The 11,795-nt window shown below is 47.7% G+C and overlaps 1 protein-coding gene across 2 annotated transcripts; it reads right to left on the bottom strand.

Moving 5' to 3' along the window:
• Window positions 1-1,367: 1,367 nt before the first annotated feature.
• On the bottom strand, window positions 1,368-11,510 carry SDE2 (SDE2 telomere maintenance homolog). Of its 2 annotated transcripts, XM_059677288.1 has the most exons (7): window positions 11,345-11,510; window positions 9,630-9,747; window positions 8,539-8,650; window positions 7,401-7,570; window positions 5,703-5,817; window positions 4,169-4,667; window positions 1,368-3,616 (listed from the first exon to the last, which is right to left on the bottom strand). In XM_059677288.1, the coding sequence occupies exons 1-7, from the start codon at window positions 11,462-11,464 to the stop codon at window positions 3,395-3,397; spliced, it is 1,356 nt and encodes a 451-aa protein (XP_059533271.1). In that variant the 5' UTR covers window positions 11,465-11,510; the 3' UTR covers window positions 1,368-3,394. The 2 variants fall into 2 exon arrangements, with proteins under 2 accessions (XP_059533271.1, XP_059533272.1); XM_059677289.1 differs by lacking the exon at window positions 9,630-9,747 and having other exon boundaries at window positions 11,345-11,479.
• Window positions 11,511-11,795: the final 285 nt, after the last annotated feature.

Genomic DNA, 11,795 nt, shown 5'->3' with positions numbered 1-11,795 from the left:
GCACATGCCCGGGGCTCGATTCCCAGGGGGGGGGGGTTTGCAGGAGGCAGCGGATCAGTGATTCTCTCTTATCCTTGATGTTTCTCTCCCTCTCCCTATGAAATCAGTAAAAACATACTTTATAAAAGTGCAGACAGCCACGTAATTTGAAGAAAGCTGTCCTCAAATGCCCAGGCTGCCTGGCTGAACCTCCCTTGAAACTACACCGCAGCAGACTCATCCTCCCCAACCCCAACCCCCCATTTCTGCCCACTCCCCTTGTCTTCTGCACTGACCCCAACAAACCCCTCGTGCACCTAATTCCACCCTAGGCCTCCATTCACGCACATCCGGACATCCTTCAAAAAGGAGTAGTTGTCATCAGTTTGAGGGAGCACAAGATATGCCACGTCCTTAAAACATACACACACTGAGTTTCAAGGGAACACGTCTATGAAAACAGAAGCGAGCCCTGGCTGGTTTGGCTCAGTGGATAGCGCACTGGCCTGCAGAGTGTGGGGAGGAGGGGGTCCCAGGTTCAATTCCGATGGAGGGCACATGCCTGGGTTGCGGGCTCGACCCCCGGTAGGGGGCGTGCAGGAGGCAGCCAATCAATGATTCTCTCTATTTTTGATGTTTCTGTCTCTCTTTGAAATCAATAAAAATATTTAAAAAAAAAAACAAACAGAAGGTGTGTGTTTTTTTTGTTAAAATATGTTTTTATTAATTTGAGAGAGAGAGGAAGGAGAGGGACAGAGATAGAAACAGAGAGAGACACACACACAGATCAGCTGCCTCTTGCATGCCCCCTGTTGGAGATCAAGCCCACAACCGGGGCGTGTGCCCTGGTCAGGAATCAAACCTGGGACCTCTGTTCATGGGTCGACACTCAACCACAGAGCTACACAGGCCTGTGGAGAAAGGTTTTTTTAAAGGAAAAACCTAGATGGAATACTATGCTGCTGTAAAAAGGAAGGAACTCTTACCATTTGCAACGTCATGGATGGAACTGGAGAGCATTATGCTAAGTGAAATAAGCCAGTCAATAAAGGAAAAATACCACATGATCTCACTCATTCGTGGACAATAGAGACCATTATAAACTTTTGAACAATAATAGATACAGAGGCAGAGCTGCCTCAAACAGATTGTCAAGCTGCAGCGGGAAGGCCGGGGAGGGTTGGGGGGCAGAAGGTAGGGGGGTAAGAGATCAACTAAAGGACTTGTATGCATGCATATAAGCATAACCAATGGACATAAGACACTGGGTGATAGGGGAGGCTAGGGGACTGTCTAGGGCGGGGGGATAAAATGGATACATATGTAATACCCTTTGTAATACTTTAAGCAAAAAAAAAAAAAAGAATAAAAAAAAAATAAAAATAAAATAAAGGAAAAACCTAACTGCTGAACTGGCAGACACAAGAGGAGTGGCAAACAGCAAACTGGATACAACAGAAAATGAGGTTCCATGGGAACCGGGCAGAGAATAAAAGCAATAATCAATTAAGTAACAGGAAAACGATAGTTTAAAATAAAAGGCTGGTCTTCAGACCTCAAAGGGTCTCCCAATAGGAAGAAATATTAAGGAAGAGACCAGACCCAGAAATAACCTGGGGATATTTGTTTTTTTTCAATCCTCACCCAAGGACATTTTTCCATTGACTTTTAGAGGGCCTGGAAGAGAGGGAAAGAGAAACACTGATGTGAGAGAAACACATCAACTGGTTGCCTCCTGCATGCACCCCGACCAGGGCCTGGGCCGGGGAAAAGCCTGCCACTGAGGTACGTGCCCTTGACGGGAATCGAACCCAGGACCCTGCAGTCCGCAGGCTGACGCTCTATCACTGAGCCAAACCGGCTAGGGTTCTTGGTGACATTTTTTAATTTGAAGGACAAAGGAAAAATATTGAAGTGTCTAAGGAGGAAAACTCCCATTTTATACACTAAAAAAAAGAAACTCAAAATGGGCATAAAGCTTTTCTTCCACAAAACCATATGCCAGAAAATAGCAAATGTCTATTGTTTATAAGGAAAAGACAAGGTATTGCATATGCATAGGCAACAGAAAATCACTGTCAGATATGTGAGGGTTCAGAAAGTGTATCCATTTTTGAAAAAAAAGACACCCCCCCCCAATAAATTTAAAAATATTTAAAAAAAAAATACACACACACACACAAAAGAAAGAGCCCTGGCTGGTGTGGCTCAGTGGTTGGGCACTAAAAGGTTACCAGTTCAATTCCCAGTCAGGGCACAGGCCCAGGTTTCGAGTTCAATCCCTGGTAGGGAGCATGGAAGAGACTGCCCATCTCACATCGATGTTTCTCTCATGCTCTCTCTCCCTCCCTCCCCACCTCCCTCTCTTCCTCTATAAAAATCAATAAAAAAAAAACAAAAAAAGAGACCACTGTAAGAATACCAGGAAAAGACAAAAAAATAAAAACAATGAAAGGATTGGCTAGACCATGTCAAAGAATGCTATTTGGGCCGAAATAAAAACTTAAAACATTACAGAAAAGGGAGTGGAGGGGAGCTCAGACATAGTTCCAAGGAACAGAAACCAAGAAAAACAAAGAGCAATGTCTTCACGCGGTTGTTACTATCATCATGAAACAAGGCAAGTGTCCGAAGCATTACTAAAAGATCACAATGAGGAAAAAATACAGTTCTTTTTGCAACCTGAGCCTTTTCCACCCATCTACGGTCAAATGCAGTCTGTACCACCCTCGGAAAGATTAGGCCAAATGTTGAGCATACGTATTTCACTCACGCTTACAAACTCCCACCTGCCCCCACTGAATCTAGTGGCCAATTTCAACAAAATTTGGGATCACAGAAAATGTTTTTCCTTTTGCTACGACTTTAAGCCCCGTGATCTCTTCGAATAGCCACGTGACTTCTTAAAGAACTATTACCATCCAGCTTTCCCAGGGCCTTTCATTGACTTGCTGTTGTCTATGTGATAGCCATACTTACACAGAGGACCCTGCTAATACTGTGAAAGAATTATGGTATGGCTTTCTCCCTTTCAGGAAATCATTTAAAAACTCAGATGAAAAAAAACAAAACAAAAAAACCTCAGGTGAAAAGAAAGTTACCACTGCGACCTCTACAGACTCCTACAAATCTGACAACTTGGGTCAAATGGAAAAATTCCTTGAAAACATAACTTACCAGAAATCGGAATAGTCATGTTTATTAAATTAAATTTGTTATTGAAAACCCTCCCCACAGAGTCAGGCTCAGAGGGTTTCACCCATTAATTCTATAAATGCCACAATGGGAACGCGGGCGATGAGAACTGGCTCATGAAAAAGCCAGCTTTAGCGTCAACAGGAATAATGGCCAAGAGCCAGCGTTGTGCGGGTTGTAAGTGCTAGACCGGAAGGACACAGGACATCAGCTCGGGGAGTCACTTCTTCTTCCCTTTCAGGGGCCTGGCGAACAGCGCGGGGTCGATCTGCTCCGGGGCCAGGCCCCTGACGGAGAAGAGCCGGGCGGCCCGCTCCTGGAGGGTGCCCCCGCACTTCAGCCCCCGGGCCATCAGTTCGCACTTGAGCTTCTCCAGACCCAGCGACTCCATTTCTGCCACGGAGCTGAAGGCCAGTAAATCCACAGATCCCTGACCCACCGCCTGAGGGGAGAATAACACAACGGAGAGAACACTTAAAACAGGCTCCTTTCATCAAATCTAAAATACCCTCTACCTTAACATGGCTTCCGACTGAATGTATTACTAAGAAAGAATAAATAACAATTATGCTATAATTTGGGATATACATCCAAATTCAGATTAAAATGTGAAAACCATAGAATTAATGAAAGGACGCCACCTAGTGGCAAAAAAACACACAAATTCTGGAGCTAAAAAAAGTCTAAGGATTTTCAGGGGGACAGGGCCAGCTCACCACCATCAACCTGTCCTTCACGTGTGATGATGGAACGAGCCTGCCCACTGAGCAGCTGATGGGAAAAGCACCTTCATTTCACTGACTCACTGAAAGGGTTGTGAGGGTTCAGAAAGTGTATCCATTTTTGAAAAAAAGACAGACCCCCAAAATAAAAATAAATACACAAAAAACAGAAAGAACCCTGACTGGTGTGGCTCAGTGGTTGGGCACTGTTCTTTTGGACAGTCCGTGGAGAGTGAACGGACTTGGCTTTAGACACGACCCCAATTACTTACTGTGCTTCCTGCCTGGCTGTCCCCCCGTTTGGTGCTGGGAATGCTCTCCCCGTCTTCTCCAGGTGCTGCCCTGGCCGCTCGCGCCCCATCAGTGACTTCTGTCTCTTTCTCCTGATTCAGTCCGGCCGCAGCTGCTGCTGCTTCTCTGGGTCCCCGGCTCTCGGCCTCCTTTTCCTCCGGGGCTGCCTCTGTTTCCGCTGCCGCCTTCCTTTCCACACGCTCCTGGGTAGATGTGTCCCCCAGCGGGGCGCACAGGTTGTCTGAAATACCGTTCCCAGGGCCAGCCCCAGGGCTCGGAAGTTCTGGTGAGCTACAGTCTGTGCTCCGTGCTCCTGCCCTCTGAGGACTCCTGGGAGCCCCGCCTGCCCTCTCCACTCCAGCACTGTCACTGCTCGGCACAGGCGAGCTCATTCCCGAGGTGCCAGGGGCTTCGTCACTGTCGTCATCCGAGCTGTCAGAGCCGGACCCCTCCACCGTCTCCAGTCCTTCCATGCCCAGCCTGTCAGAAACCACAGAAAGGTTCACCGCCACGTTCAGCGGCCACTTGAAAGGAGCTGCGGTTTGTGTAGGGATCAGACTCTGGCTGAATAAAAATATCTAACCTGAGATGGACAGTACTAAAACATTGCACCAGTGATGGGAGTTGGCCAGGGGTGGGGGGTAGGGGAAGGGAATTAACTGCAAAGGGGCACATGGGGAATTTTTAGGGTGATGGGAAGATTCTGTGTCTTGATTTCGGTGATGGTTACGTGGCTGTATTTTTTTAAATTACGAGAACTGTTCCACGAAAAAAGGTTAATTTTACTGAGTGTAAATTATACCTCAATAAACCCGATTAGAAGAAACACACAATGCCCTTTCTCCCAAAAGCATTTCACTCCCATTTCAGAAAGAACACGTAACATTCTCTGCTGGACTCAGAGCTACATGGTCTTTGGTTAATGATTATCTTTCTGTCCCTAAGGGCAGGCCTACAAGGAAGCCAGATCCATTTGGACTTATCTAGAACATGGCCCAAGGGAACTGAGCTGGAAACCGAAGGACCAGCTGGGGAGGGCGGGAGAGCTAGCAGAACAAAGGATAAGGAAAGTCCTGTTGTGCTCTTGACCCATGAGCGCCAGGGTGGTGAAGAGAGGTCTGGCAAAGGGACCCAAGGCCTCGATTATGACCTTGAAAAACCCCAGGAAAAAAACAGAGCCACCTGCCAAGCACAGCGCTGGCATTTCCACTGGAGATGCTTGAAAGTTCACCCTTTCCTCACCAAATAGTAATTCAGGTCTAAAGCAATGTGTGTGATCTCTCATGGACGGAAACATCTTGTCCTTGAGGTTCTATGAATGGCGCTCACAGCAGAAACCATCAGGGGTGTGCACAATGTGAGAATCACTGAACTCTGGAGGTCGAAGCACGCGGGAAAATGTCGGAGCTGCCATCGGACGTCACTTAGAGATGTGTTTATCCCAGACAGACACGGAGGCCATGGCCCAGGGCAGTCCTCAAAGCTACCTTTGGAACGAAAATGAAACACACTTACCAAAAGCATTTCCTTTTCGGGGCACCGGATCCTCCGTCTGCTTCTGGTTTGTGAGGCCGCTTCCGAGTCTCCCCCATTTCTGCTGACACCATCTTGCTGGAGGAAGCCTGCATACCTGGCCAGAAATGTTAACCCTTTGAGTGCCAACCAATAGCCTAGGAACTATGCTAAAATTGCCAAGGCATTTTTGCTGATTTTACAGCAGTTTAGGAAAAAAATTATGAATCGCAAGTAAATGAAGTTACATATTAAAAAACTTAAGGAAACCTTTACTACACTGACATATTAAGAAATAGCATCATCACTAATAAAAGCAGACTTAGAACTGGACACCATTTCGAAGCTTTGATAGCGCTCCCGGCACTTTAGGCGAAAGACAGGAGGAGCGCGAGCGCGGTCCCCGGCACTCTAGGGGTTAACAGCTCGGTGTCTACTCTCCGGACTACGTCTAATGAAAGACTCCAAGTAATCCAGATTGCAAAAAGAGCTGCCATCTAGAGCTCTAGATTTAAATTCCGTTAGATGTCATATTCAAGATGGTGAAAACAAGATTGACCTCAAATTTACACCGACGTAAATAAAGCAGGAAGCGTTCTGGACCTGGAGCCAGCATTTGAAAGCACCAATGACCAACTTGTCCACTCTGAGGCCGACAGGGTCAGGCCTCGCCCTCCCCACACCTAATCATTTGCATGCATTTGTCTTTCCCTTGTTGTGTCAGAACCTTTTGGACAGGAAAGATTCCTTCTTATTCAATTGTACCCACAATTGCCCTAGCATAATGCTCTGGATTCTTTAATAAAAGTTCATGGCAATCATTCTCACTAAAAACCACTAAAAAAAAAAAAAAAAAAAACTGACCTAAAACTGGAAGCAAATGTGTTCAGCTCTCGGCACCTCCTAAAGACTTAACTTATCCCGATGAAGCACAAAGACTGTTCTTAACTGGGGCCCACGGAGTCAGGCATTAAGGATACCAAACGTTATGTGGGTTTGGGGTCATTTTTTTTTTCTGGGCTGTAAGATACACTGTGAATTAGATTGAGGGGAGAGCTTGCATAGCTTTCATCAGATCTCAGGGGTCCCGCCCTAGCCGATTTGGCTAAGTGGGTATAGCATTGGCCCATGGACTGAAGGGTCCCGGGTTCAACTGCGGTCAAGGGCACGTAACTTGGTTCTAGGCTCTATCCCGGCCCTAATTGGGGCCCCGAGCGGAAGGCAACCAATTGATGTTTCTCTCTATCTCGCCCCCTCCCTTCCACTCTCTAAAAATCAATGGAGCCCTAGCCAGTTTGGCTCAGTGGATACAGCATTGGCCCTCGGACTGAAGGGTCCCAAATTCGATTCTGGTCAAGGGCATGTACCTTGGTTGCAAGCTTGATCCCCAGTAGGGGTTGTACAGGAGGCAGCTGATCAATGTTTCTCTCTCATCAATGTTCCTAACTCTCTATCCCTCCCCCTTCCTCTCTGTAAAAATCAATAAAAACATTTTTTTAAAAATCAATGAGAAAAATGAGAAAGAAAAGAAAAAATCAATGGAAAAATATCCTTGGATGAGGATTAACAACAACATCAACAGAGAGCTTCTCAAAGGTCGGTGACCTGAAACACTGAAGAACCTCTTTGCGTGCAGCCGGACAGTCAGGAACAGCTGGCCTCAGGGCACCTGCTGCCCACACCAAGGCACCTCCCCCTCACCTTTGAGGACGGAATCCTCCAGACGCTCGGCCATCTCGTGGCACTGCTGCTGGTAGTCGGGGTTGGCGAAGCAGTGCCGGGGCTCCGCCAGCTTCCGCTGCAGCCGTTCCAGGCGCCTCTGCTCCTTCTCAGCCTCGCGCTCGGCCTGCTGCTTCACCCACTCGGCCATCCTGCGGGGAGAGAGCGAGATGCCACCGAATGGCTGTCTTATGTGCATTTCCTCCCCCAACACAGTGACGCACTCTCGCTCAGACTGTGCTGTTCCCTCAGGAAGGTGTGCCACGCTTTCTCCCAGCACACTGCCATGGACTTAACCGAGACCTAGAGATAACTATTAAATTATGGAAAAGGTGCCCTAGCCGGTGTGGCTCAGTGCATAGAGCGTCGGCCTGCGGACTGAAGGGTCCCAGGTTCAATTCCGGTCAAGGGCATGTACCTGGGTTGCGGGCACATCCCCAGTGGGGAGTGTGCAGGAGGCAGCTGATCGATGCTTCTCTCTCATCGATGTTTCTAACGCTCTATCCCTCTCCCTTCCTCTCTGTAAAAATTCAATAAAATATATTTTTAAAAAAATTATGGAAAAGGTAACATCTGATAACAATAAATCAGAACACAAGTTTATATTTCTGATATGCATGGCGCATGTATCATCACCACTGATAGAAAAGTCTGTTTCTCTCTTTAAAAAAACAAAAGCAGCCTGACTGGTGTGGCTCAGTAGTTGAGCATCGACCCATGAACCAGGAGGTCACAGTTCGATTCCCGGTCAGGGCACGGGTTGCGGGCTCGCCCCCCAGGAGGCAGCCGATCAATGGTTCCCTCTCATCATTGATGTTTCTATCTTTTTCTCCCTCTCACTTCCTCTCTGAGATCAATACAAATGTACTTTATTTTTATTTATTTTTTATTTTTTTTAATATATTTTATTGATTTTTTACAGAGAGGAAGGGAGAGAGACAGAGAGTCAGAAACATTGATGAGAGAGAAACATCGATCAGCTGCCTCCTGCACGTCTCCTACTGGGGATGTGCCCGCAACCAAGGTACCTGCCCTTGACCAGAATCGAATCCGGGACCTTTCAGTCCGCAGGCCGACGCTACAAATGTATTTTAGAAAAACAAACACAACGGCCTCTTACGCTTTTTCATGATTGACATCTCGGAGTCTCCTCCCACTGAGGTCCCGGCAAGCTTCTCGATTGGTTGTCTTCTCAATCTGCGCACCGAGGGCTCGGAGCATAGACCCGAAGCCTGAGCAGAGATATGTGGGGAGAGCGGGTTACAGAGCATTCAGACGGGAAGCGCTGACCTCGTGGACACAGTGATGCAGCACAAGATCAAAGGTGAGCTCTGCTTTCTTTTTCTCTTTTAATAAAGGAAATGGACACCAAGATTCGAACCCAGGGAACAAAGGTAAAAGTGGACTTGATTCAACCTCATGCCTTCCCTGCTTCCTCTTCTATTTCTGAAATACTGCACCTGCACCACTGAGATATTGTAAAGGCCTGTACCCAGTGCCAAAAAAACACAAGATTCCCAGATGAGGAACTTTAAAAAGCATAGGGTGAGATTTTATAGTGAGTGTAAAAGGAAAGGCAATTTGAAGGTGTCACTGGCTGATAGCACACACTTCATTCTTACTGACACAATTCCAAACAGTAGGATGATTATAATCTGAGATGTCCGCTCTCTAAAAATCACGGTAGATTTTGAGAAAGCTTAGGGATTGCATCTTAGTGCATCAGGAGAAAGACTAAGAACTGTGTATATTTAGTTTTTGCTCATCTAGTTTCTTCTCTTTTCTTAGATGTGTTAATACCACCGGGACCTTAATCTCCCCCAACACATAAGCAGTTGTATTTCATAAAATGACTTAAGACCTCCCTTGGAAATACAGTAATGAGACCAAATCTTCATAAAAGCGGATTTGGATGTTTTACAGGCTTTCTTCAGCTAATTGGACAGAAGAAGGGCCATCACCCTCCATCCATCTTCCCGAGAGCTTCAGCGCCTCGGTTCCCTAGGAGCTACCCAGCTGGAGAAGGTGGGAACTATATCACACAGCATCTCCCTCAAAAAAAGCAACAGAGAAGACATTCGAAACCAGGGAAGTAAAGGATTTCATAAGGCAGAACGTAAGGCTGGCACGCATAGGGACCAAGGAGTCTCTTCATTTAAGGCATCTGCAGAGGTGACACAGCTCGTCAAGCAGGCGACACTCATGTCCTACCTCCTTTTCCACCGCGAAGTCTGGGCTCCAAACTATAAACAGCTCCATGCTGCACTGTGTCACCGGCGTCAGCGAGCACGCCGTTGCATTTCACGAAGAAGCATTCCACGGGGACACCCTGGAGACAAACAGGGCTGTTAAAAATGCTGTTCACGAGACAATATAAGTTCTTTGCAGGAAGGGTCCTAGCTTGTTGTCTTTTTACCACTCCAGTGAGAAGCAGGCAGTGTGTTCAATTAATACTTGTTTAATTGAAAATGAAAATAACTAAATAAAACCAGTAAAAGAAAAAAAATCACTTCATATGATGTATGCTGCATACAATTTTTTTCCTGATACCTAATCACGACATAAAGAAGAAGTTTTTGTCTTTTGGGTGAAAATAAAATCACGAGAGGCCCCCAACTGTAAAAGTGAAAACGTGCATCCCGAAAAGTGTAGGTAAAAGGACAAGAAAAGCGGAAGGAAGGAGACATATAAGCTTCAGCGGTTTTAGGGCCAATTGGCAGCCAGCGCTTGTCTGTCCTGCTGGCATCCCTCTGAATTACAGCCAATCACGGCAGAAGCCCAAGCGCCCCCAAAGCCACTCTGTGTGTTGTTCTCAGAGCAAGTGATGAAAGGAAATTCTAAAAACTGTCTTTCCGAGCCAGTGTCTGATGCTGTAAACTTAAGACAATAGAGAAGTGTTCCTCCTCTCCCCTCTCCCTTCCTCTCTGAAATCAATTTTTTTTTAAAATGACGGGCCCTAAGAACCCAAGATTCCATACCCTCAACAGACACGTGTGTTTGGCTGTCCCAACCTGTGAGTGACCAGGTGAATCCATTCCCCTCCCCGACCATCCTTTGGTCTGGGTCCGGATAGGAAATACTTCCCCACTAGGTTGTTCATTGGAATGTTTGATCTGTGGACAGAATGTGACTATATCCAACAATCACAGAATGAATGTAGCAAAATGAGCCTCAAAAGTCATCCGGTCCATGCCCTAACCGGTTTGGCTCAGTGGATAGAGTGTCGGCCTGCGGACTGAAAGGTCCCAGGTTCGATTCCGGTCAAGGGCATGTACCTGGGTTGCAGGCACATGCCCGGTAGGGGATGTGCAGGAGGCAGCTGATCGATGTTTCTCTCTCAACGATGTTTCTAACTCTCTATCCTTCTCCCTCCTCTCTGTAAAAATTCAATAAAATATATATTTTTTAAAAAGTCATCAGGTCCAAATGCCCCATTTAGAATGAAAATACGGAATCCCAAAGTGTTTCCCGTTAGTCCGGACTGAGGGCTGGACTAGGCGTCGTGAGCGGAGTTTTCCCCTTTCTGTGGGGTGACAACAGCACCACCACCACCACAAAAAGCAAAGGGAGGCCTCAGCATCAGCTTGAAGCACCTTAAAACTGAGGAACCCTCAGCCTTAAAAAACCGAAAGCCCCAAAGAACCAACACCCCACCAGCGGTTCTCAACCTGTGGGTCGCGAACAATGAAAGTACATCCTGCATATGAGATATTTACATGACGATTCATAACAGTAGCAACATTACAGTTATGAAGTAGCAACGAAAATAATGTTATGGTTGGGGGGGTCACCACAACATGAGGAACTTATTAAAGGGTCGCGGCATTCGGAAGGTTGAGAACCACTGCTCCAGACAGACCCTCTCGCCTCCCACCCGTTCCCCTGTCCGGCTCCTTCCCCCTCCTTCCGGGAACCGCGAATCTCACCTGGTCTTGGCAATGGCGGTGGATAAGGTCTTGGACGGAGCACGCGTCCGAGACATCCCGCACCGCCCTGCACCCAACGCCGGGGCCGCGAACCCACACCAGCGCCACCACCTCCGCCATTTCACCCAGTCCCGGAAGCAAAGACTCCCCGGGCCTTGCGACACCACTGGCCCGGGCGCCTCTTGATGACGTCCCCTCGCTGCCCGGCGCCCCGCCCCTCAAGTCTTCCGCTCGCTCCGCCCCTCCCCTGGGGCAGGTCACGTGATCCCCGGCCGCCGAGCCCAGCTGGCAGCGGGAGGGGAACAGGAAGAGCCTGGCGGAGGCCGATAGCGCGCGGAGCGCCCGGGCGAGGCGTTGCTAGGGGCGGTTGCTAGGGCGGGGCTCCAGGGACCCCGTATAAAAGGCTGGCGCGGGGTTAGGTTTCCAGGCGCTGGCTGTCAGCGATAAGGCG

The sequence above is a fragment of the Myotis daubentonii genome, chromosome 20, assembly GCF_963259705.1.
Source record: "Myotis daubentonii chromosome 20, mMyoDau2.1, whole genome shotgun sequence".
NCBI lineage: Eukaryota > Metazoa > Chordata > Mammalia > Chiroptera > Vespertilionidae > Myotis > Myotis daubentonii.
The sequence above is the reverse complement of the archived record's forward strand: the minus strand, read 5'-3'. Positions and strand labels throughout refer to the sequence as shown.

Bases quoted from the DNA above. Each gene is read 5' to 3' on its own strand.
- SDE2 (XM_059677288.1), bottom strand. From the start codon at position 11,464: ATGGCGGAGGTGGTGGCGCTGGTGTGGGTTCGCGGCCCCGGCGTTGGG. The intron at 8,651-9,629 runs GTAGGACATGAG...ATCTCTGCTCAG, and splicing joins ACTTCGCGGTGGAAAAGGAG to GCTTCGGGTCTATGCTCCGA. The intron at 4,668-5,702 runs GTAAGTGTGTTT...GGTTTCTGACAG, and splicing joins CCGAAAAGGAAATGCTTTTG to GCTGGGCATGGAAGGACTGG.